The sequence below is a fragment of the Aulonocara sp. 'chitande type north' Nkhata Bay genome, linkage group LG7 (assembly GCF_057382095.1).
Source record: "Aulonocara sp. 'chitande type north' Nkhata Bay isolate Kocher_YH1m ecotype deep benthic linkage group LG7, A_spYH_male_GT1.1, whole genome shotgun sequence".
In the NCBI taxonomy this organism is placed as follows: domain Eukaryota; kingdom Metazoa; phylum Chordata; class Actinopteri; order Cichliformes; family Cichlidae; genus Aulonocara; species Aulonocara sp. 'chitande type north' Nkhata Bay.
Window position 1 is genome coordinate 54681038 of NC_141350.1, and position 25502 is coordinate 54706539.

The 25502-nt window shown below is 40.4% G+C and overlaps 1 protein-coding gene and 1 long non-coding RNA gene across 3 annotated transcripts; both read right to left on the minus strand.

Moving 5' to 3' along the window:
- Nucleotides 1-2: 2 nt before the first annotated feature.
- LOC147326263 (uncharacterized) lies at nt 3-5438 on the minus strand. Its single transcript, XR_015130435.1, has 4 exons — nt 5278-5438; nt 4979-5065; nt 1031-1104; nt 3-545 (listed from the first exon to the last, which is right to left on the minus strand). It is a non-coding gene; the product is annotated as an uncharacterized LOC147326263 (long non-coding RNA).
- A 2057-nt stretch (nt 5439-7495) lies between these two features.
- On the minus strand, nt 7496-16089 carry LOC147326264 (GRAM domain-containing protein 2B-like). Of its 2 annotated transcripts, XM_086301389.1 has the most exons (15): nt 15869-16089; nt 15222-15347; nt 14677-14764; nt 14484-14553; nt 14306-14409; nt 14120-14215; nt 13517-13588; nt 12447-12527; nt 12194-12305; nt 11663-11779; nt 11045-11135; nt 10782-10886; nt 10555-10639; nt 10114-10152; nt 7496-8345 (listed from the first exon to the last, which is right to left on the minus strand). In XM_086301389.1, the coding sequence occupies exons 1-15, from the start codon at nt 15961-15963 to the stop codon at nt 8307-8309; spliced, it is 1320 nt and encodes a 439-aa protein (XP_086157515.1). In that variant the 5' UTR covers nt 15964-16089; the 3' UTR covers nt 7496-8306. The 2 variants fall into 2 exon arrangements, with proteins under 2 accessions (XP_086157515.1, XP_086157517.1); XM_086301391.1 differs by lacking the exon at nt 10114-10152 and having other exon boundaries at nt 15869-16087.
- Nucleotides 16090-25502: the final 9413 nt, after the last annotated feature.

Genomic DNA, 25502 nt, shown 5'->3' on the forward strand with positions numbered 1-25502 from the left:
TTTCTAAGCTCCTTAGACTATGTTAGTGTTTTCAGTTTTCCTTCCCCATGGTCTTGTTGTTTGTGATTTCTCGCAGCTGTGCTCTCATCTAGTGTCTTATTCCCTCATTTATCCCTCTGTGTATTTAAGCCCATTGTTTTCCTCTGTTTGCTGTTGGGTTATCTGTGTATCATCCATGACAATTAAATGAAATAGCAAATGCAACTACAATTTCAATGAGATTCATTCCTGGCATTCTACTTTGGTGGCTGAAAGTAGACACCAAGCATTATCACTGTAACTGATGTAAATATTGGACTTGGAGGGGATTCGTCTGATAGACTGATGCAAACATTACTGTGAGGAAATTTTTGAATCTCCCAATTTTCTTTTTTTCTGAAAGAAAGAAATTTGGTTACTGTATCACATTTGTATGGCAAGATGTGAATTCAGTATGCGTGTGTGTTTGTGTCAGAGAGGAGTTTATCTGAGCCAGGGGTAAAGCAGGAGGTCCTCCAGCATTGGGCACTTCTCCAGGACTTTGTTAAAACTTGTTTTCAAGACGTCTGAAATGAAAGAAGGACAAGAGATATCGAGATGATAATTCCAGTGATCCAAGCGATCACATTGATTTTCTGCAAAATTTTCTTTTTGAGAGTCATTCGGCTGGGCAGGGGGTATAACACATCTGCAATGCAGCAACATCTGCTCTCTGGGCCTGTGTGAGAGTGTTATCTCAATGGCGGGAATGAGGATGTTGGAATTTGGCATCTCAGGCACCAACTCATCTCTTTCCTTAACCGGGCTCACCAGAGATTGGTTTCAGCCTCTCTCCATGCTTTAAGGAGGTTGAGTTGATAAATCTGACTGGCCCCTCCCCTGTCTGACCCTATCTCTTCATAGTCAACACCAATGTTCTCACCGTGTGACCATGAACGGTCCTTACCACTTGGCAAGTAATTTCGAGCTAGAAGAAGGGAGTAAGACAAGCACTTTATGTCCCTGTGAAAATACAACTACATTTTATCAAATATCACTAAGCAGTCCTTACTTTTAAATACAGCCTGGTTTCTTTCTCTTTCTTTCTATATCTCTGAGTGAAGTTAGCTCTCATTCTTTCTCTTCCTGTGAAATACAGCAAGTAGAGCTTTAGATAGCAACACACTGTGACACAGTTAGTGTTTGTTGAGGTGATAGAAATGCTGCATTTGAAATTACCTGACACAACATTTTACTCCCTTTTATGTTCACTCCTTTTTTTCTGAAGTACCGCAAATTATGGGCACGTGGGGTTGTTCTGGTGTTGTGCTAAAAATAAATAAATCAAAACTACAGTACATGGTTTGTTCTTTCATCTCTTTTTATGCGACATCCTCTACTGATTAAAACGCGACTGCCTTTCACTGTTTAGGCTCAAATCTCATTGTTTGAAGGCCTGCAGTGACGTGAAATATTAACTTCCCCCAAATGCGTTAAACCCAAAGTAACGAGTTTGTTTTGAAAATATACGGAGTGGAAACTACAGATATTTGTAGTTTTGCACGTCTTTCTTCCTCCACCAGAGGCCATAGGCGCTGTCGATCTTGTATGTCCTCCTGCAGCAACATCTCTGTGAAGCTGATGCCTTCTTGCTTGCAGGTTGAAGAATCTTTGGTGCGCCTCCACAATTCTTCTTTAATTCGCCTCTGTGTGAATAGAATAATGATGTTTCTGTTTCTGCCATCAACTTGTTTCCCTAAGCGGTGGACAATATCAACAGCCTCTTCTAAGTTCAAGTCAGGGGCAATCTTCTGAAGCGTTTGCAAAACCTTCACTCTAATGTTTTCGTCTTTGTCTTCCTTCACCCCTTTCAGTTTTAGGCACCACCTCATTCGGTAGCGCTCTTGTTCTCTCACTCTTCTTTTCAAGTCTTCGTTTTCTTTAAGCAGCAGTTCATTCGCATTTGCCAGTTTAACAACTTTCAGTTTGCAATCAGCTATCTCTGCAGCGTTAAACTCTACAGCCTTAGCCAAGCTGGCAACCATAGCTGCACTTTGTCTGTTTTGTTCCTTGATATCCTCCAGTTGTGCTTCAAATTTTTTGTCAAGTCCCATAATGGCTTCAAAAATAGTTTTATTGGAGATATCATCTTCCTTCGCTGAAGATTTTGTTCTTTTCTCCTCTGGCGGTTGTTTTCGTCTCCCTGTGAGGTGTCATGCCGAGCAGATATCAGAATTGAGTTCAAGCAAAGTTGACTCTTTTGGTGATTACAGTTTGTCCGGGAGGGCTGTGCGTCTTATTTCATCTGCAGACACGTCGTTGGATGAGGAACAGCTCATGTTGGCATCAGTGGCAGTCAGGATGGCGGCATCTTCCAGAGGGAAGGTCAGGTCGCTGGTCTCTCTGAGCAGGACGCTGTCCACCAACAAGCCCGGTTCCACGGCTGGAGATTACCCTCCTCCGGCTGAAGCCCCCGCTTTTCCCCCGAACAGCGAGCCAGCAGCGGCGCCTCAGCGGAGACCCAAAAGCAGCGGCTGCTCCGTGCTCCTCTTCCCCAGTCAGGGCAGCCAGTTTGTGGGCATGGGCAGAGGACTTTTGAAATACCCCAACATTAAAGAAATGTTCACCATAGCCCAGAAGATCCTGGGTTACGACCTGCTGTCTCTGTGTCTGGAGGGCCCCAAGGACGAGCTGCAGAAAACCCCAAAGTAAGTGCCAGATAAATGTCTGGAAAAGGACAATAACTGCAGGTCCTGCCTTCTTAAATGTGGCCATTTTATCTTTTTTTAAAAAAAAAAAATACTGCTACAGTAATATTAATTTATATTTAAAATGTGCGCACATTATGTATGAAGGTGTGGATGAATGATGCTTGTTGTAAGAAAGCATTTTGAGTGCCCAGTAGAAGAGCATCTTTCAAATGCAAAGTTTCTCATTTCAACTTTAATTACTGCACATGATTAAGGCGATAAGAGTAAATAAGGCTTCCAACAGTGGTTATTTCTTATTATCATATCTTATTTTTATTGGTTTTATCAGTAGATTGTTGTTTCACTCCCACCAAAAACATCACCGTAAATAATCTTCTGATTCTGAATGACCATTTAAAAAAATAAACAAATTGTTCTGAGTTAATTTCAGTTACGGATGTATCAGTGACGTAAATGATATATCGGTCATAATCGGGAGGCTGTTGCATTTTTATTTTTTTTTACTTGTTTTGACTTGTCTTTTCTGGGGCGATGAACTTTGCAGAAGGTAGAAAGATTTCTTTTTTGGGGTCTTTTTGTGCATTTGTACAGTGGCGTGTCTAGAAAATTTTTGTTGGGGGGGCCAGGTAGGGGCACAGATTTGGAGAAGGGTGGCAGATGTAATTGGCAGATAATGTTAAAAACAATTCTACCAACCGTTCACCATAATTCAATAACCCTGTAAACCTAATAACCGTAACCTTATTAGAATGAGATTTTAACCACTACGGTGCAAAGTGTTTAGATACTGTGTTGATTAAGTACAAGAGATACAATCAGTCAGTGTTTATTCAGCATTCAAGGACATCAATATTTGCATAGTATTTTTACTGACATGTAGTGCACATATGTTTTGGGCAAAAACATTTTTGAATATTAAAATACGAACATTTTTAACATACAATTGGCAAATTAGCCAATTCCAATGCAAAACCAATGCCTGTTAAAAAAAAAAAAAGAAGATAATCTTCTCACAAACTGGTGTTTGATTTTGAAACAGGAAAAAAGTGGAGAAACAACTGAAAAGACTAACATTTGAATAAAACCTGAAAGCAAGTAAATACTTTATATGCTGCCTTACTTTGGTAATATTGAGAACAACACTGGCTGATGATGAAATGCAGTCAGCTGGCATGGTGACACTGCCAGTATTAACCTGCAGGGCTGGACTGGGACAAAAAATTGGGCATTTTCACTACAGATTGGCCCACCAGGTATTAAAGCCATAAAGCCTTTGAATGAAAACAAATGCTGTTGTGACAGTGATGTACAGTCTTTTTGGTATATGTATGATTTCTATACATTTTACGTCAGATAAAAACTTTCTTCGCAAGATTCAGATAATTATTTAATAAAAGCTAGATATTTTAAATGAGAATAAAAAAGAAAAGTATTTCTTTATGCCCTCCTCTCCCTGTTAATGCCCTACCTGGCCCCCTGGCAACACTTTGCTAGACCCGCCCCTGCACAGTTACCAGCTGTCAGCTACATAAAAAAAGGATCCTGGTGTTATTTATCTCTCAGAAACAGTTCATAACTTCAACTCATTCATGTCACCTAAAAGGTAAACCTGTTTCTCCATCACCTGTTCAGCTCTGATGATTCAGTAAGGACATCTCCTGGTTTCATCTTCATGTTTCCCTCTCACCACATATCCAAACCGACATCATGACCAGCAGCTTTACAGCTTTACAGCTGTGGCTCCAGCAAACATTCTAACTAAATAAATTCTAACAACAGCTGATCAAGCTTAAACGTGCTGCTGCTGTTTAGCGCGACATCTGCTGGTTTCCTCTTTCTGGCGCAAAGTGGGTGATAAACAAACAAGAGAGACGATCAGCTGATCATTGATCAGTTTCATGATTGAAGTAGCAACAGGAGAGAGAGGAGAGAGAATGAGAGGAGAAGAGGCAGCTGTGCAGCGTAAAGACAGAATAACTCCAGTTTTGTGTCTTTTTCCATCCTAGCTGAAGTCCGGGACAAACTGCGTCTCTTCTCAGCTCAATACCAAACCCGTAATATTTTCTCTGAATGAGGGACCATTCCATTTTTAAGGAGCTGTTGGCAACTCTACTAACTAACCTTATGAATAAAATAAAGTTCACTATCAGTAACATCATAGCAACTGAACATCTGTATAAACTCGTCATGCTAGCTCACGCAGTATGAGGTATTGTAACTGACTGTAAAAAGTCAGCACAACGAAAATAAACTCCACCTAAACTTGGTTTATATCTGACCCAGATAGACTGCAGGTCATAACTTCTTACCTGAAGTTCAGTTCACCTGACACTCGGACTGGTGGCCGCCTCGGGGCTCTCCTCCTGCTTCCCCTTCCCTCATCCACCTGCTGGCCTCTGTGGAAGCCCCGCCATAGCCACCACCAAACCACTGAGTTATTTTTACACATCGACCTGCATCTTATAACTCATAACTCTTATGTTAGCTGCCCTGTAGCATACTATCTGAAATATTCGATGGTTGCAAAAATTCTTTAAGTGTTATTTTTTTCCTTGGTATTCTAATTTCACCGAAGTTTACTAAACTCAACAAACTTAATATTACTTACCGGGACATTTATTCTGTCCTCATTTTCTTTCACCGAAAAATTGTTTCCTGCAGTGTTGTCCTTCGTGCTTGGCTCTCCTACCTTTGCTAACGTGATGCGCATAGCGCAGAAGCCGATGCTGCATTCACTTACACTCGGATATCTGAGCTTCACCGTGAAAACATAATCGTACATTTGATATTTGATTGAATTTTATTGTTTTACCTTTGGGGTGGCACCTGGGGTGGCCAGTCTGGTTGGGGGGGGGGGGGGGGGGGGGTGGCCTGTGCCCCCCCAGGCCACCCCGCTGGACACGCCATTGGAAATCCGGAAGCAAAAAAATCGCGAATTTTATAAGACAGTTTTTTTTCCTGACAACCAATTTTTTTCAGTCTGTTTCAACATATGTATTTCTATCATTTGTAAATTTCTGAGCATCTGTACTGATATATCATTAAATGTACTTTAAAAACCATTCACTGCGCTTTTCATGGCCTCATATTGGGCCCAATATGTAGTACAGTACAGTACAGTAGTTGAATGACTAAGTACATGTATTAGTGTGATTAGCATGTTGAGCTGCTCAAGGTTTTTTTTTCTTTCTACAAAGTACAATGCAAAGTAGGGAATGAAGTACAAATACTGAAAGTCACCCATTTTGTAACTGAATACTGCACTGTAAATACTCTTTTTAAAGTAATGTTTTGTTCATTTACATGATGACTTTTTCACATTTTACTTAACTGCAACTACACCCTCCATGTATTTATACACCACTTTGCATTTAATCATTAGTTATTAATATAACTCTGGCTCTCATCCAGAGAGCCCTCACACCCAACCAGTCACGACAGATGGTAGCCACCTCTGAGCCCGAGGTTTCTTCCTTTGAAATGGGAGTTTTCCCTTCCCACTGTTGCCAAGTGCTCACAGAGGGTCATCTGATTCTTGGGGTTTTATCTCTAATGTTGTAGGGTCTTTACCTTATAATATACCATGTCATGAGGTCACTGTTGTTGGGATTCGGTGCTATATAAATAAAACTGAATGGAACTGAATTTGTACTTTATTGTTGTAACTGAGTAAACTTACCTTAAGGACCATTTTAATTTCAATCACACAATAAAGATCCCTTAAATGTCACACATTTTAAAGAGGCATACAATAGGCCTATATATATAATTTTTGGTGAATTTGACCACATGTCCACTCTTACCTGTTTCTTTTTGCTCTCTCTTTGCTGTGTTCATCCTACTCTCTCCCTCTCTATCCACCTCTCTCAGTCTTTGTGCCGTCACCCAAAACTTAAACATAACAGTGAATAAAAGGCGTACACTGATCCATTTCAGTTTATAGCAATATTAAAGCTTAATGCAGGCTGCTGCTGGACAGGTAACATAATTTTGACTTGCTGTCACCTGGAATGTTAAAATGAACTGATAATCTCTAGTGATTTGGGGTAGCTAATGTTGGTGACACTATTTAGAGAACAAATAAAAATAAGGGGACACTTTATAAGTCACAGCAGCATCCTCATCATCGGAACAGTTTGAACTATGTTTCAGTTTTAAATGTCCATCACTTATTTCTCAACATAAAATTACAAATAATGTGGTATTATCAACGATTATGGTGCATAATGTTCTGAATTGAAATCAGAGAAAACTACACAAGGACAATGCTGAGCACCATTACTGAACTGTACTGAAGTGTGACTGAACAGCAGTTCACAAATGCAAGATAACATTCAATGCAAAGATTAAAAAAACAAGATCAATATGTTTTCTGAGGCCGAGCTTGTTTAAGATGGGAATTTTGGAGTAACACGTTGCCATCCAGATGACGTCTTTTTCAGGTAAGGTGTGGCTTATGTCAAGAAGCCAGTTCCAAATCACTTTCTCCATGTATTACTCCATGCCAAACTGGTCTACCTTTACCTGTCACCCAATAAAAACACTGTAGGGGAAAAATTACAACAAAAACAAACTCCCACTGCAGAATTTTAAAAAGCGCACACATTAGTCTTTTATTTGTGGTAAAGTGTTATTGTACACTGTAGTAAAGAGAGTTCTTCTTTCACTGCTGTGAGCAGGCCAGTCATCATGTTCTTGGGTTACATCGGTGCTGTTTGCATTCATTTGTCTGTGGTCTGCAGGCGCGTCACCTGGCTGAGTGATCAGCCTTATGTAACCTGGTGCTCCTAAGTAAAAAAGCTGTTAACGCCAGTTTCAAGAAACACTTCATGAAAAACCGTTTATTTTAGAGCTGTGATACAATCACAAAGGCACAAGCTGTGATCTGAAGGGTCACAACTAAAGTTAAACACAATTTTTTTTTGTTTTTCATACACACAAACAAAGTGAAAACAGAATGGGAACAGGGTAAATGCAGTACACGCTGCTAGGTTTGAGAAACTATACAATTGCATCTGAATGAAACAGCAGTTGGTTCGTATGAAAATTAAAAATTCCACACTTACAATAAAAAATATATTTTAAACTCTGATTTGCTCTTACTGTTGTGTGATTTCACAAAGCAAAGTGTATATTTATACATATCTGTTGACATCACACCATAAGAACAAGCTGAGTGTTGTACAATCTTTTGATGAGTGAGTCATAAGCATGATAAAAATATAACTTACTGACATTTTAATGCTGACAAAAACATTGACCTTGACATGAAATAGAACCTTTGGACCTGACAACTTATTAACAATCTTACTACTGTGAAATGTAACATGAAAGCTAAATAAATAAAACATAGTCACTTCGCTAACACTACCACTAGCAAACTAGCACACTGCTTCAGCACAGCTTTCTGTTAAAAAAAAGTGATCAAATAGTCCTGAGTGCAAAAGGGAAAGAAGTCATTATTGCACAATTTCACTTCACACAGTCTAAAGAATGCTTTGTGTATGAGCTGTCCATGCTTTGGCAAGAAAGTTATGACCAAATCTGATCACGGCTGATCTGCACAGCTCAAGCACGATCTCTTCTACACAGCACTCGCTCTTCTCTGTGGACACTACAACAGACCACAGTCTTCTTTTAAGTCTCCTCCAGGAGTTTCTGGAGGTTTTTCTGAATCTGTGGTGTGGAAAAAACAAACGCAAGTGAGGGATACTTTATAATTCACAATTATGTTAAACATGTTGATTAGCTTAGCTTAGCATAAAGACTGGGTCCTTGAAGGCAACAGCTGGCTTTGTACAACTGTGGTTAGATTTAAAATGTGACACCATCAATCATCATTTCATTCCCAGTAAAATATTTCTGAAGCCAAGACTTCTGAAATTTCTTTTTTCTAAAATGTGCATCTTAATAAAAGTCACCTTCATCTTAGTCTTACTGAATCTCTGTTTTTCTGTTTTTTGTACCTTTCTGTTTCTATCAGAATGAATGTAATGTAAATAAAAAAAATACTATAAACAAAAAAACCAAAATGTTGTGGTTTTACAAGGAGTCACATTTCTGGGTGTGATGTCATTAAAATGGGGGCAAAAAAGATGATCCTACACTCGCATCTTCAATCCAGCTGCGCCAGGTTACAAAGGTCAAGAGGTGCACACACACGTACAAGGATTGTCACACGGTGAGCGCTTTGGCCCCAATAATTAAATCCATGTGCACAAATAAATATTTAAGTAGTAAATAAATATAGTATAGTCGTTTTTGGAGTTTTTTGCACTTTATTATGACAGCGCCATAGTAAAGTGCATACTGCATCCAGGACAGAAACAATTGCATTATGCTGTTAACACAACTTCAGCTCTTTGCAGGCACCTGCACAGATAGCATGCTAATGCTAAGCTAGCCAAGAACCCAGAGTGATGTTAGCTGAATGAATCCTGACCCCAGCCTAGCAGCCAGACTCTGAACTTCAACAGGTACTGTCTGATGACAGACTGATGAGCAGTCAGTCTGCAGCCTCCTGTTTGTGATCGCTTTAAAGCTTCTTCATGCTGGTTTTGATCTTTGCTTTGTGTTCATATCTAAGAGAAAGATCATATTTGTGTCCTTACTGATGGCGATGGTGGTGACTGTCAGGCAGGGTCAATGAGAATCAATAACTGATATTGAAAGTGGAATCAGTTAAATTCTTATCAATTCCCAGTCGTGCTTTCTTTCATTTACTACATTAGCATTTCTATGTCGTTTAGAAAAATGACTTCTTTCTCATTAGGGTTAAAAGTGTAGTTAAACTTCTGTACAGTAACAAAAAGAAGAGTTTCACTGGTTTGGCTCGCTTAAGATTAAAGTGGGCTGTATGTGGCCCACAATGTAAAATGAGTTTGCTATCCCTGGTCTGTCACCCTTATACATGTTTTTAGTATTTTCACCTGTTTCAGTATTAAAGGGAATCCTGACTTTGCAATCAGGAGAGAACAGCACAGTCAGTGTCAGTCAGAGTGACAGTAAAGCAAAGAAGGTACAATTTATTAGACTGGATTCCCTGGATTTGTTTTAGCATTACTGGTTTATGTTACATTTTTCTATCACACTGCTAAAAGTCTCCTGTCAACAGTGCATTGCGCAGTACTGACTGTCTGTGTTGATTGCATTTACAGCTGCTTGGAATGAGGCAAAGTGCACTAGCTGCAGAGGGACATCAATATTAAGATGATGTCATATGAGGAGGACAGCACCTCTGAGGGCACATCCAGGCACAGCTGCTTACAGCTTTCCGGTGTGATTGGCTACTTTAAAATGCACTAGTTTGGCCAGAAGTTATAACCCGACCAATATATTGGCCCCGCAGCTATTTGCTGATATATCAGTATCAGCATTTGTAATGGCCAGTAAATACAAATTTAAAGAGTAAAGAAGCAACAGGAAAAAAAAAACCTGCAGCTACCTTAAAGCTGTTTGCACAGTTTGTCCACCAGGGGGCACTCTGCAACACAACAATAAACAGCTGATCCGAGCAGAATCGGCCAGAAGGTAAATGAGCGACTTGATAGCACAATAACGGAAGAATATTTTTAAACTGTATTGTCATATAATCTTAGAAATAACTCGTAAGTTACTTTAAATAAGAAATGCTATGAATATCTATTTTGTTTCGGATATCTGAGAAAATATCAGCCAATACTCCAGATTTCTTAATCACATAAATATCAGTATCAGTCTTAAAAATCCTATGTTGTTCAGGCTCTAATTATTGCTTTGCTGACTCTATTATAATGACAAATCAGCCAGATCTAGTTTGCAATATTTTAAGTTCAAATATTATATCTAACAATACAATTTTTATTAGCACCTATAACTGCTGTTTAGCTCACAAAATCTGACAAACCTTCTCCAGCTTGAACAGGTTGGTCGACAGTTCCCCGTAGATCTCAGCATTCACTTCATCCTGTGACCTTTGGCTCGCAGTGTTGCTGCATTAAGATTTACACCAAATTATTAACCAAATAATGAGAAAGTTGCGCTACCTAAGAAAAACCATGCATTTGGAAATGTGGTGAATATGTGTATTTCACAATCCTTAAAGTTTCTAAAGAAGTTTAAATCCTTACTTACTCACTGTACATATGTTCTCCTGTTGAAACCAAAGAGTTCAAACGTTGCTCGAGAGCCACAATCTTGAACGCCATGTAACAGGAGGACAAGACAAGAACGCCGACTCTGTTAAATACACAGAAACACAGTGAAACACGAGGATTCAAATCATAGCCAAAAAGAACAGTCACTAAGCCAAATGATGTAAATGATTTTGACATCCTAACAAGTGTCTGTCAGACTGCTCGGGCTTCTCAAATTCCACATAATGAGAGGCTGCTCACAGAAACAGATAGATGAGGAGGATGGCTTGTAATGACATTGGCTGTGAGGACTTGTCTTTTGGAGAAGCTCCCCGCGTTGGCTTGCTTGGGTCTACATGTGAAAGCAACAAAGGAAAAAAATGAGTATGTCTGGTAATGTTCATCAACAAGGCAAGGAACTATTTAGAAAGAAATAAAGAAATGTTACAAATACTTTATGATAGAATGTCAAATTTCTAATTTCTGTGTTCTGCATCTGTTTCCACAAGACACGTGTGCCTCTAACTGTAGCATATACAACAGTATGAGTATGTCAGCTGTCTTTAAACTTGGTCTTTAAACTATTGGTTATCAAACAAAGAAGATATGACATGCTGACTGGTAAGCTGGGGTGTGATAGCGGCAGGCTGGGATATTGAGCTGTTCTCAGGCCTTCTTTTGTAGTTTGCAGATATAATGTACAAATATAATTCTTCTAATTTTGTCAAAATAGGTTTTTTAATAAAGGTCAGTGGCAAAAGCGTGGATTATCCTGATATCCAACTGAAACTTTTCCGTTTATCAACATTCAATAGCTCCTGCTAAACAGTGAAATCGAAGACTACAGAAGCATTAACAACAAAGCCATTATCAAAGTACCGCTCTTGAGGGCGGGTCCGTGCTTTTGGCTGGGAGTCTGGAGGTGAATATCTGCGTGGACTGAAACTTCTCCGCTCTTCGCTGTGTTCATAAATGTGCCTGGGAGGCCGCTGAAGTCTGCTCAAAGCAACAGAGAAAAACGCTGTGACTCCAGTGGCTGGCGACTTTGAATAAATGTTAAGAGGCTAACAAGCTCGCAAATGTGACAAGTCCTTTTACTCTGTAAAATAGAAAAAAAAAAAAAACTAATTGTGTCAGTGCTGATGGCTGTCATTGAGAATAAAATGGAGATTACGTTAATTATTTAATGAGATTTCTTTCTGTGAAAAGTGTCTTCACTATAATAAAAACAAAGTCCCAGAGGCTCACTTGGCTTGACTCCAGCTAAATACTAAAGGCTGTCTAAGCCACAGTGACACCTGACACCCCTTACAGAGACAAACAATGACTCTACAAACTGTGTACAGTAGATTAGAGCGAGTACACAGTAGCTATATAATTACACAGGAGGAAAGAAGATGGGTGACACACCAGCTAACTTGTCATAATCTGGAGTCTGAGACCCGGAGCTGCTGCTCTCCATCATTTCCTGCCGTCTCTGCTGCACAACTCCATCGAGGTCAGAGAAGTCTCTAGAAAAGTCCTGCAGCCCACATGAAACATGGGTCACCACATACAATGTAGGCGTTGTATCACATGAAAACAAGCTATGTGTATAGCTCTTTCTATCGCAACAGAAAATAACAAATAAACATCTCAGAAAAAGAACAGACCCCTTACTGACCAGAGGAAGTGACGATGGGCACTTGATTCTGAAGCTGTTTTCACAAGAGGAAGTCACGGGGCTGCCACAGGACTTATCCACCTGTAATGACAACAGACTTAGCTGGTATTGACTTATGAAACTGTCTGCAAACAGTTGCCTATTCAGACAGAATCCAGCAGCAGAATTCATTTGGTTGTCTGTTTCTATGCACACAACGTGCAGAAAAATGAAGTCACTCCCTCCGTTTTGGTTAGACGCTGCCTTTTCACTATTTGCTTTAGCAAAGTTTTCATCTGCATTAGCAAACAGTTGCCTATTTAAACACACGTGAGGAAAAAAAGCTAAGCTAGAGTTGTGTGTTTACAGGCATTTAGTGAACATATTTCTCTCTGTTTAGCTGACTAAATTAAAAATCACCCCCTTCCATTTGCTTGCAACTCCTGCATTGAGTACCTGGCTCTTTAGCAGCTAAATGCTAAACTGTCTCTGTTAGCTACTTGCTAACTAGTTGCTAACTTTTGAATTTTGATACTTTTCAGTACTGGGCCTTTGCTAGAGCCCAGTATTGGATTTAGACACAATTTAATATACACAGAGTTTACAGTGTAACAAGAGAGGAAGCTGGAACACACTAATGTTTAATATACTGCGTCCAAGATACAAAGTAACTTCCGGTAACTGCCCAGTCTTAAAGAAACACAGAAGAGAAAGAAAGTACAGACACTCTCTAAAAAATGTAGTTAATTTGATTTATTAAAGTGCAAAGAACATGACGTGTTTCAGCAGTAATGCCTGAATTATGGTTCAGCAGGAACTCTAACTGGAACGTTCCACATGACCTGACGAGCACATCTCGACAAATGTAACAACACCTCAGGTTTACGTAGCCTGCAATGACTCGAATGGTGTGGAAGGTTGTGGTGCAGGGTGAAGAGAAAATGCTCAGTGTTTTTGTAAAGTAATATATTCTAACTTACAATGGTTGTGTTGTAAATTAGGACGTAGATTTCCTGCAGAAGACTAAATGTAGCTAGCTAATGAATACCGCTAGAACAAGTTGCATAACCCGTATAGAAGATGCCATTTACCTCTAAATGAAGGCAGATTGACTTCAGGAGCTTGTAGGTGGCGTTTCGAGAGAGGAATGACACAAACACATGCTGGAAAAGAGAGATTTAGCATCACTTTCATTTTAATTCCATTTTACTTTTAGCATATACTGCAGAAGCAGCATTTGGTGACTGTGGAGATAAAAAATTCCCCTTTTAACAGGAAGTAAATGGTAAATGGCCTGTATTTGTAGAGCGCTTTACTTAGTCCCTAAGGACCCCAAAGCGCTTTACATTTTTCAATCATCCACACACTGGTGATGGCAAGCTACATTGTAGCCACAGCCACCCTGGGGCGCACTGACAGAGGCGAGGCTGCCGGACACTGGCGCCACCGGGCCCTCTGACCACCACCAGTAGGCAACGGGCAAAGTGTCTTGCCCAAGGACACAACAACCGAGGCTGTCGGAGCCGGGGCTCGAACCGGCAACCTTCCGATTACAAGACGAACTGCCGACTCTTGAGCCACGATCGCCCTATTGACTTCTAACAGAACAAGACTCAACTACAGCCCCCCATCTGCCAGGTAGCGGGTTGAGAGGAAAGTCGGGGAAAAGCTGACTGCATCAAATGCTTTCTTACCTGTTCACTCGGAGTTTCGATCACGAGGGCGTTTGGCACTAACAGCGCTGTTTTCGTTTTTTTGATAAGTGTCACGGACATCGCCGGGATTGAAATCTGTGAAGGACAAGACCTCATGTTCTTTAACAAACAAGCTAATCGCAAAGATTTCAGATAAATTCCTCACTAGAGTTAACAGTGACGTACCTTGGTATCTTTGCCAAAGACTTTGGAGTGGAAGCAGATCCAGTTATCAGAGACAAACAACTTGCCCTGATACAAAATATCTCTCTGGAGGGCACAAGTGTAACCTGTTGGTTACATTTTCACATTAATACTGTCACATTCCTTTGTTTTTTGCCTGAAAGCAAAAGGTGAAACTTACTTTGCTTGAGCTGCTCATCTTTGCTGACCTCCTTAAATAACTTATGGAACTGGGTGTTTGTTTTTGACAACTGAAAGGCAAAGTTTTAAATTAAGAAAATGGCAAATGTATATACATAAAAACAGTTTGGGGTTTGGTGGTATTTGTCAATGGATCAGTATGTGGGTTGTTTTTGTTGTTGTTGTTCTTTTACCTGGGTAGGCTGCCATTTCTTCCTTTCAAACTTTGTTTCTAAGTCACATGGACTTAGCACTGGCGAAAGCTGCTCCACAGGTTTCAGTCTGGCAAATGAAAGGTCAGTGTTTACAGTTAACTATCATGGCAACACCTGAGGAGGACGAGTAACAGTAACTGCAGAAGGAAAAGTACTGTCACAGATTTATAACTCAAACTATCACTAAACACTGTTATCAGGCAAAAAAAGTAAACCCCTCTAATTTGGCTCCGCAGCGTGTCATACGTGGTTAAGTAAAAGCTGCTTGAACAGCAGCAACATAGTCAGTAAACAGCTCTCTGGTCGTGCAGGTATGTAGGAGGATGGGCGCAGCTGCAGAGCTGCAGTTAAAATGGAAAACTAGCACATTTTGAACTAAAAAACAAGTCCAAAAAAATCCTTTCTTGTCACTTTAATTTAGTCCTTTTATGTTTGACATTAAAATGAACTTGTTATTAATTTATTACTTGTCATTAAAGGTTTATATAGTGCTTATAAACAATAAAAATATACACATTGTCCACCTGACGCCGAGTGGTTTCCTCCTGCTCTTGGACTGGTCAGACGCTGTCTCCAGACAGAGCTGGAGGTCCCCAGGTGACCTTCCGTGCTTCCGCTGCCTCCCTTCGCCTCCATTGTCCACCTCAGACCTGCAGACATGACACAGTTAAGTCGCTGCTCTCTGTTCTCCTGGGAGAACAGAGAGGAACACCTCTCACGTAATCTTTAAACGTTCTCAAAAAGCAGCTGCCTCAGGTTTCCACTTGTCTCTCCCCGTGCTCGTATTACCCGGTGTTGCTGTAATGGTTTATATCACAGGAACAAAACATGTTGGGGCACCGAGATTCTGGAGATTCCCATTCAAACGCACAGAAACATCTCTTTGAGTTAAAGAGACGGGGCAGGCGTAAAATTGGCCTTCGGCGCTACAACATAACTTTTGCCATCTGGAATGCAAATTAACCCTATCTTGGCTGTATTTCGTGCCACGTACTCGCTAAATTCGTGCTTTTACAGAGCCAGCAGAGGCCTTTAATTCAAATCCACACTCTGAAGCAGGATGCAGATGCAAATAAGCCCAACGCTTAAACCCCCACCCCCATCAATCGCTTTCCCCCAACTTAAACTGAAAGGCAGCCTCGGGCCCTGGCTGCATCTTTCCCACACTCACGTCGAGCGGTTCCCTCGGGAGTCCTTGCAGGGAAGTTGTTCTGCTGAGAATAACGGGGTCAGAGGTCTGTCCGCCTGCTCGGTCATCAGTACCATATCTCATACTTCTGCCATCGGCTTCTGCTTTCGCTCTCGCGCCGCAGATAAGGGAGAAGCTTCAGGAAGGATTTAAAGTTTGGGACAATCGGTCTGTGGACCAAGAAGCCACACAGAGGAGGAGCCGGGAAGGGGGAGGGAGCAGCTGGGACCAACGTCAGGAGCAACAGGGAAAGAGCAAAGAGGACTCCTGCTGGGACAGGCTGTTATCTGCTTGTAATAAAATGCTCACGCACACTAAATGTTACGTCAAAGCTTTGCGTAAGCTTTAAGTGAAGGTTTCCAGGACTCCTCTGAAAGAGTGACTGTTTCCCTCACCAAATGTTTATACGCTTAAAACTCCAGAAATGTGATTGTACTTATGGTAGACCTCCAGCAGAGGGCAGCAGAGTGTAAACTGTGATAAATGTGTTTTCAAGTGAGATTACCTGAAACTATTCTCTCGGTTAACCGTTCACCAAAGATCGCCTGTGTGCCGAAAAGTGATTCCCAGTGTTTCTATTTGTTTTCTATTTGTAATGCTTTTGCTTATACTGATAAATAGAGCAGGGGTGTCAAACTCATTTTACATCGTGAGCCACATAATGCACACTTTGATCTTAGGGGGGCAGACAAGTGAAACTCGTCTTTCTCTCAGTGCAGAGAAGTTTAACTGCACATTTAATCTCTCAGATATCCCAATATAAGAGGAAAAAGTTCAATTTATCAGTGGGCGTCATCTGAGTCTTTGGTTCTGGGTCCTGGGCCTTATGTTTGACATCCCCGATGCCCCTTGTTGTCCCTACATTATAATCAGGGCAGTCCTTTTTGGCTGCTTAAAATATCTTCAAAGAACTGTGCTGTTATATTTGTTGCAATTTCTCTTTAAAAGAGACATGTTTTAATGTCAGGGACACTTTTCAGCTTCATAATTATTTATGAAGCTGAAAGATTATATAAAAGTGAGTTTACCAAAAAAAAAAAAAATGAATGCAGTTTCTGTGACAGAAGTGTTCTTTCTAGCTTGGTGTACAGATTTTAGGCTAGAAAGTTACAACAATTTAAATACCAGTATTATTTATTTATTTTGGCAATTGTTGACAATAACATTTCTGGTTTGAGATGGGGAGGAGACACAAGTCCGGAGGGTTGTATTAGGAATAGGGGAAAAAGCCTGTACCATAGCAAATATGCGAATCCATCTGAAGTAGTGATCCCAGAGCAGCTGAAAGAAACAACAACAAAGAGAGACAATCCATGATCACATTGTAAGGATGCAAGTAAATAGGTAATGCAGAGAAAATTGTACATGTCATGTAACAGCTATACTATAACAAACTTGAAAGTTTCCAGAAGATTTTACATTTAAAATATGTAATAGTTTCAAAAAATTGCAACTGAGTCTTCAGATCACATCCAGTTTGATTAGTATTGTGTATTATGCAATCAAGACTCTTTATTTGTGGAGTAAAAAACACACGTGCCTGTTGGTCTTTTTTACTTCTGCCGATCTCTTCTCAGTAATCATGGGTAGAACCATCCTTGTCTATGAACTTGGCCTCCTTTAGACTCCAACTTCAAACCTGTAAAGTTTTGTGACCTGTGTGAATGATCCTCAGCTTCCTGTTCTTAGCTGACAGCAGTGACACTTGGTGTGGTCTTCTGCTGCTGCTGCTGCAGTCCACCTGTTTCCAGGTACTATGTGCTGTGCATCCAGAAATGCTCTTCTGCGTACTGATTGTAACAATATCTGAGTTGCTGTTGCCTTCCTGTCAGCTAGAATCAGACTGGCTATTGTTCTCAACATATTATATCTTTGAGAAAATTGTCACCCTCTGGATATTTTTTCTTTTCTTTTCTTTTGGACCATTTTATGTAAACCCTGGAGATGGTTTTATGGGAAAATCCCAGCACATCAGCAGTTTTTAAAATAATCAACCCAGCTCATCTGGCATCTGAAGTCACTTAAATCACCTGTGATTAAATCACCTGTGATTCTGTGAAGTGGCCTTTGAGAGTGTGTGTGGTGTGTGGAGGATATTTTTTGGTACACTTTGGACCCTCTGAGCATTATTTAAACACCACAGCTCACATGAGATATTTTTGCTGGCCACGTCTATCCTCCTGTCCTTCTAGCATCTCAAACTGATTTTTTAAAAACCTGACATTGAGTTCACAGTGGCTCCCACAATCACCTGGTCTCAGCTGATTGTGGGGGCCTTTGGGATTTGGTGGAATGGGATGTTTGCGTCATGGATGCGCGCAGCCAACAACCATAGCTTACAGTGCAGTGAATTACATTGTACTGAATTAACTAAAACAATCCCTGGTTTGATTTAGGAGGCAACACAACTCCCAGTGTAAATCTGCAAAATCTATAATTCAGAGTTATCTCCTGTGGTAATGCTTTATGGCAAAGGTGCAGCTCAAAGTAGCCTATGTTTGGATGTCACTACAGTGGATACACCCAAGAAGATTGAATTTTCATTGTACTGTTAACCTAATTTTGCTATAAACTATGCTAGTTGAGTTCAGATAACTGCAGTCTTTATCACTAAAACCGAAGAAAGTGTCACTGTGCTGCATGTAATTTATTGTGAAATTGAATGAAACGCCCTTTTCTACCTCCAGGGGTCGCTGTTGCTGCATTTAAAGTCAGTGCAGGAACAGAAGACTTGTCAGAGTTCATTAAGTATCCAGGAGACAATGGCACGGCCAGCAGTGCAATGCAAGCTAGCAGCTAGTAGGTTTGCCATTAATCATGGCTGACAAAGAATTCGGGATTAAAGGAAGGAAAGCTGCCAGAGTGACTTTACGCTGAATGAGCGCTGGAAAACAGCAATCCTGTGTGTTTGGTTCTCTCTCTCTCTCTTTTTTTTATTATAAATACTGGAATTCAATAACTAACAGCCAAAACTATGTTCAGTTTCGCTGTTTTGGCTGATAATAATGCATGCAACAATGCAAGTGTGAATACATAATATGAAGAATAACCATTTGTCCAGACTTAAAGGAGCTGTACGATTTAGTGAAATATTTGTCCTTCTTTGTTCCTTGAACAAATTATAACAAATTACTCGTACAATAAAGACACACTTGTTCCTGATTCAGGAATCTGTATAAAAATGTAAATCTACTTCAATTTTAAAATTCTACTTCAATTTTATTTTCAAAATACTACTTTATTTTGTTGTATTCACAGTCTACTATATGCTGTTTTATTGCAGGAGTTCCCAAAATAAGGCCTTAGCCCTTCCAGAGAATCAGATTTACTGTGAGATCATACATGGTGGTTAGAAAATCTCATTACAGACTTATTAATTATTGTTTTTTAAGTCTCTGTACCTTTGACATTGAATGAAGTGGAACTGACACCAGTTGTGAAATACTGGGTAAAAAGGAGTTTAATCTTTAATATTTAGTATTTAATTTTATAAATGCATCATGTGCTATTTAATGGTAAATGCATATGAAAATTTACAATTAAATAAATTAATATTAATATGAAATTGAATTCTTAGTATAACTGGAAATGCATGACAGTTTGGTTGAAGGTCCCACTAAAATGAATATGTATAAAGCAGCAGAGGATTTTTCAAGGTACGTTAGCAAGTTCTAGATACTGACAAAGCTAATGCCGTTAGCAAAATTACCATTCCAGGCAGCTAATTGCTGTGTTCACTGTACTTCAGGCAACTTTAAAAGAGAGTTGCTGCTGTACACGTCAAGTAAAAGAAGTGGAGCCGTGTTTTGAAATTTTGTTTCCCTCCCGTGTTTATGCTAAGCAAAGCTAAGCTAGTGCTTGCCTCGCTCTAGCTAAATAATGTTTACAGGACAAGAGAGCATTACCAATCTCCTCACGTAATACTCAGCAACTAAGTGCGTGAACACATTTTCATTATTTTAAAGCCCAATCAAAAAGGGTGATAATTAGATGAAGTCGAACTTAGCCAGTATGTGTTCATGTGTGTGAGAAAGAGTGCTGCTCTCTGCTGCTGTTGCCTTCTAAGAAACATCTTCTGTAGGCAGAAGCCTTTTCAGTGCCTGTCATATGTTCCACCACAGAAAGACAGAGAACAAGGAAAGCACAGAGAAAGGAGGCTGCTGTGTGTGTGAGAGAGAGAGAGTGCAAAAATGGTACTTGTGACGGGGGAAGATTGAAGTCCTGTTAAGTGCTCTGCTTGAAAGCATGTCTGGCCTCATTAGCTGTCAGTTGTAACAATACTGAACTGGCAGTGAAGACAGGTTGGAGTCTAGTGGTCATAAATCACTCCTCGACAGCTGCCTGACAAGCTGGGAACCAGTACACAGGCACGGGCACCCTCTCAGCTTCGACACTACACAGGCACACACTAATCTAAAAAAATCATTGCTCTCACCCTGAAATTACATAGAGACTGCAACAGTGGTATGCAGTGTTTTGTAAGCGGTAAATTGCTCTCATTTTGAGTCTGCCTCCATATACGCACGTGCACTCATACGTAACCCCTCATCTCCTGTGCCTGTCTGTCGCTGGCTATGCCCATTAGCTAAACGTGCAGTGGCTGCAGTGACTTCTGCGGGGCAGCGGGGGTGTTAAGAGCAAGGCCTGTGGGTCATTAATCACGGCCCCTGACATGCAGAGCAAGAGGCCAAGGCTCCCCTATGCATACAGCTGCTGGGCCACACTCATTGCAAAGGCGATGTGTTGACCCTCGTACGCCCCCGCTCCCAGTGCCTGTGGCTCTCATCTGTCCAACTCCCTCACTGTTTGTGTCAGTCATTGGTGCTGTCAGACACCACCTCCTCTTGATCAACAGCAGCACTTCTGGTGCTGTTTCCTTTCATGCTCACAGTTTTTTATTGATAACTTTACCCTGATTAGACTGTTAATACAGTCAGTCTGATATCTGGAATATTTTTAGCCAATGGCTAGCGGATGCGTATTTAATTATTGGATCCTTCCATATTTCAGGTCTGAATTTCTTGCTATTTTCATTATCAGTAGGAAACTTTTAGCCATTTAACAGCTGATGAACGCAACTTGGAGCAGGATTATTTATGCTTAAGTTCCACATTCCCATCATTGTATGTGATCAGTTAGCCAGCAGAGACTCCTTCAAGTCAAATACATCAAATATTCAAACACACAAAAATGTGAAAAACCTAATGTACCATCTCATTCTCACTCCCATCCGCTGACATGATGTCACCCAGATTCACAGCTGCTTGAATAATGATAAAAGACAGTCAGGCTGCGAGACACTGAAACACTGTTTCATCATTCACAGCTACTAAATCAGCGAGTCCAGGCACAAGACATCTGTTGAAAGCTGATTCCTTATCAGCCTTCCAGCGCGATTTGCCGAACATCTGGAGTTTCTGAGGACTTTGGCATGTGTGCACTGGAAAACTCACAAAGAAGGCTAATTTTCTAGAATGTGTTGACACTTACAACTTCAGGCCAGGTGATCTATTGCAGCATAACATGAACTTTGAATGAATGTGGTGCACATGATGGAAACCAGAAGACAGCATCTTTAGATTGCTTTTCATTAGAAATCGACATTTGAAATTGCAGGAAACGTTTTTCTTTATAACCAATATTGAGGAAAGAAATCATTTTGGAAGCTGACCGTTTGCTAAGCCCTGCTGGTCTACACATGTCCTGCTTTAAACTCACAATTTGTGCATGCAATTTGTGATCATGCTGGCAAGGTTTTTCTTGAAATTTTGTTAAATATTTCAAACAATGGGTCCTTGATTTCAGCTTAGAATAAACAACAGCAGGCTTCCGTGGAAATGGCTTTCATAATCCTAGCTAGCTTTGTGGAAAATGTGTAAATAGAGAAGCAGCTCATATGTAGGAATGGGTACAAAAACCTGGTATTAAACAGTCCCCAGGGATAAATTGTATATGGATGGAAATATCAACAAGTAGTGGTGCAGGCTTAAAATAGCTTGATGGTGTTGAGAATTGAATGCTCAAAAGTGCAGTTGCAGTTTGCTGTCAGTGCTCGTTGTCACAAATGCAAGGGGTGTTTTGCTTCAGCTTTTGACTGCCTGACCCTTCTCCAGGTATGTACCCCAGAGTGCACTTATTATTTTATCCTAAATATCCTAAATGCAGGTAGCTACTAGCAAGGTAACTGTTAAGGACGCGTGCATTCCTTGCTAATGGTATTAGCTTAGCTTTCATCTGGCATAAAATTAGCAAATATTAATTAGTGAATGTGCCGTTTGAGATAAATGTATTGGTTTTCTAACATAAGCCTACAACATGTTCATTTGTGGCTAGCCACGCATGCTAATAAAGGGCGCTAATATGAGCGCAATAAAAAGAAGTATTCCTTCATACTTCATGTGGAAAGGTAGCATATGACTGTGCATTTACATACGAATGATCTGCTAAATCAGTGAATGTTTAAAAGCAACTTGATGTTCAGTGTGTCCCAAACTGAGCAGCATTTGTTTGGGTAATGGAGTTATAAACATGACATTTTATGCAAATTCTTGTGCACGTTTGCAAATCTGCTTTTTATTTGCAGATTATGTGACGTGCATTTCTCATCCCTCTTGGAATACTAGTAGCAGTCACTACAGGAATGACAAAACGTGTGACACATTCTTTTCCCTGTATCTTTCAGTATTTCGCCTTTTTTTCACTTCAACACACCACATTGCTGGACGCACACATCATTTCTGTTGTAACATAGTGGCAAAGATCAGGTCTGCTGGTTAGACTAAACAACAGCATTTGAGTGGAATTTGCTCTCGATCATTAATCATCCTGACAGCTTGAAAAACAACGTTTCCTCCTTAATGACTGTATTTGAGTAATCACGTCTGCTTATTTCCATGAAGCTTCTCTCTCTCTCTCTTTCTCAATCAGATAGCTCTCTCTGCCTTGCTTTATGTTGCCGTCCACATGTGTGTATTTTGGAGCCTTTTCTTTGACCTCCCAAAGTCTCCGGTGTGGCGTCTGCTATGGGTCACACTAGCCAATTATGGCGTGTTGTGTTCGTGAAGAGGGTAAAAACCACGAGGAATGAGAGAATGTGGCTGTGAGGATCCAGATGCGGAAGGCAGAGGATCGTGTCCCCCTCTCTCCATGTGCCAAAACCACCGGCAGCCGCTGCTGGCCTCCAGGCCTCCACTGGTCACTGCCAAAGCACGTTTCTCTGTTAAGCACTGGGTTTATGATGCATGAGAGCTGACAACTGATCTAGGAGCCCTTACAGCTCAGCCAGATAAAAACCAGCTGGGGCCATGCACATTAGCAGAGAAGCCATAATTGCATTTGCCCTCTTGTACACCACTAAACTCATTCTGTTGACTTAAAAAAAAAGCCATAAGGCAAGAGAGGTCTCAGTAATTCTTTTTTTCAGAAATAAAAATACCTGCTCCAGTGCAGGCAGATTTATTGTTGGATGTGGGTAATTTAACATACGAGTAGTAGTGTAGTGGATGGGGTGACAGAGCTTTTATTCTTTCTTCTTTAAGCAAGAAAAGTGTATTTTCAACATTTCTCCCAGCCCGTGGGTGGATGTAAGTGATGGGTTTATGGTGGTTTAGAAACATCAGTACAGCATGGCTGACATCTGTGTCCGCTTTATTTTTGGACTGCTTGAAAAGCCCTCATAGTCGGATGATGGATGAAGTGATAAAGTTGGAGAGAAGACAAAATGAAAGCAGAGGAGTCCATTTCTGGGAAACAGTGTGTGATCTGTAACTCAGAGACGAGTCAGAAAAGAAGCATCGGGGCAGATGTTTGTAATTTGTGACTACGCCTAATGATTTTAATGCAGGAAATTTCACAGCGTCTGACATCAAAGGAGAAGACACAACAAAAAATTCTGGAGATCAATCGATCGATTAAAAAAAAATCTGCATTTTTAAAATCTAATTTCTCCCAGTGTTTCATCTGCACCGGTTTGGGCTGATAGAGAGGTTAGAGGCTTGTCATGTAATGAAGGGGCAGCTCCACAGTCTGTCACCATTAATCATCAGGGCTGTCAGGCTGCTCCAAGGACTCACTTATATCAACCAGAATAATACCAGAAGGCTTTTTATACATTACAGCGAAATGTGTTCGCAACACTGGTTTTAAATTAGAGTGCTAAATTTAAAAAGAAAACAAAGATGTCTGCAACCAACACATTGGAAAAGCAGCGCTGTTATGTGATGGATGAAACCATGGGTAAACCATATTGTTTAAATATAGATGTAATAGTCAGTGGGTGCCCTCCATCTCCCCTCCTGCTGCTTCTCAGTTCCCTTTGCACAGAACATTTCGTCCCCCCCAAAAAAGGTTTGAGGAAAAAAGAAATAAATATAACGACTACTCAAAACAAACCTGAATCAGTGGTTAATAAGTAAAGTATGTTTACAATGTTTAAAATGCAAAAACTGTAAACATTGTGTCCCTTTCTATGAAGATTTCATACAGTCAGCAGCTCTGTGAGGTTGCTGCAAGTCAGCGCACACATGACTGTGTTCACTGACTTTTATACAGTCAATAAGCTGTGCCAAGTGGTACTCTCCAGAGATAAAAAACATGAACCCAATGCAGAAGATCCTCTCGGTGCCATTTCAGGCTCGCTGCTAAATGGAGTCATTGTCCTTAGACTCCCATGTTAAAACGTTCAACTATACAGCATAAAAAAAAGCATATTAACAACCTGAATACAATTTTTGGCCTCTATGTATAGTCTTCCCATGTGTAACACATCTCAGTGAGTTTTTTTGTTGTTTTTTGTTAACAACACATCCATCTGAATACTGGAGTTGGGTGCATGACCGCATTGACTGACAGGTGATAGTGCGGTCATGTGTCTGCTAGGCCTCATCCACTATGTTGGAGCATTTTTAATGGTTTATCTGAATAATACTGTGATGTGCTATGTGGTGCAGACCATCCTAGAATTTACCATAAAACTGAAATATTTCATTAGTCTGTTACGTGGCGCTAATTAGCCTGTATGTTTGTTAATGGTTTTGCTAACCAAGCTAGCTAACGCTAACTGAGACCGTCTAGCTTCTTAATTCATGTTATTTAGTTGCAGTCAGGGTTGCTGTCTGTAATATCCTGCAGCTAGAAAGCCTTGGTGTGAGGGCCATCGCTGAAGAAAGAAGAAATGTTGTGCACGTGGTTTGTTGGCTTTGCAAGTGATGGTGCAGCTGCTGCGATGGGCTGATAGAGGGGAACAGTCACGCTCCTTCGTGGAAAGATCAACCATAACCTAACCATCATTCACTGCTTCATTTACTGACTCATTCATGCAGTGAGTCTTTTTTTTCCCACACATTTATTGACTTCAAACTTGGACATCAAGACATCAGTGGAATAAGATGTCTTTATCGCTGTCTAGTGATTTTCATATGTGGGTAGAAGAGGGTAAAGTGCTGCAGGCACAAGAAAGCAAAAAAAAAAAATCTGGCAACAAAACAGTGTGATTTCTCTGGAATCTACTATAGTGCAATATTTATTAATTCTTTCTTTAAACTAACAGTAATTTATGATAATGCATTTTGACATTTTTTTATATTTAATGTTAAATAAACGGTACAACTGGCCAAAC

Bases quoted from the DNA above. Each gene is read 5' to 3' on its own strand.
- LOC147326264 (XM_086301389.1), bottom strand. From the start codon at position 15,963: ATGGTACTGATGACCGAGCAGGCGGACAGACCTCTGACCCCGTTATTC. The intron at 14,410-14,483 runs GTAAGTTTCACC...TGTAACCAACAG, and splicing joins AGATGAGCAGCTCAAGCAAA to GTTACACTTGTGCCCTCCAG. The intron at 11,136-11,662 runs GTACTTTGATAA...TTTCACATGTAG, and splicing joins CGGACCCGCCCTCAAGAGCG to ACCCAAGCAAGCCAACGCGG.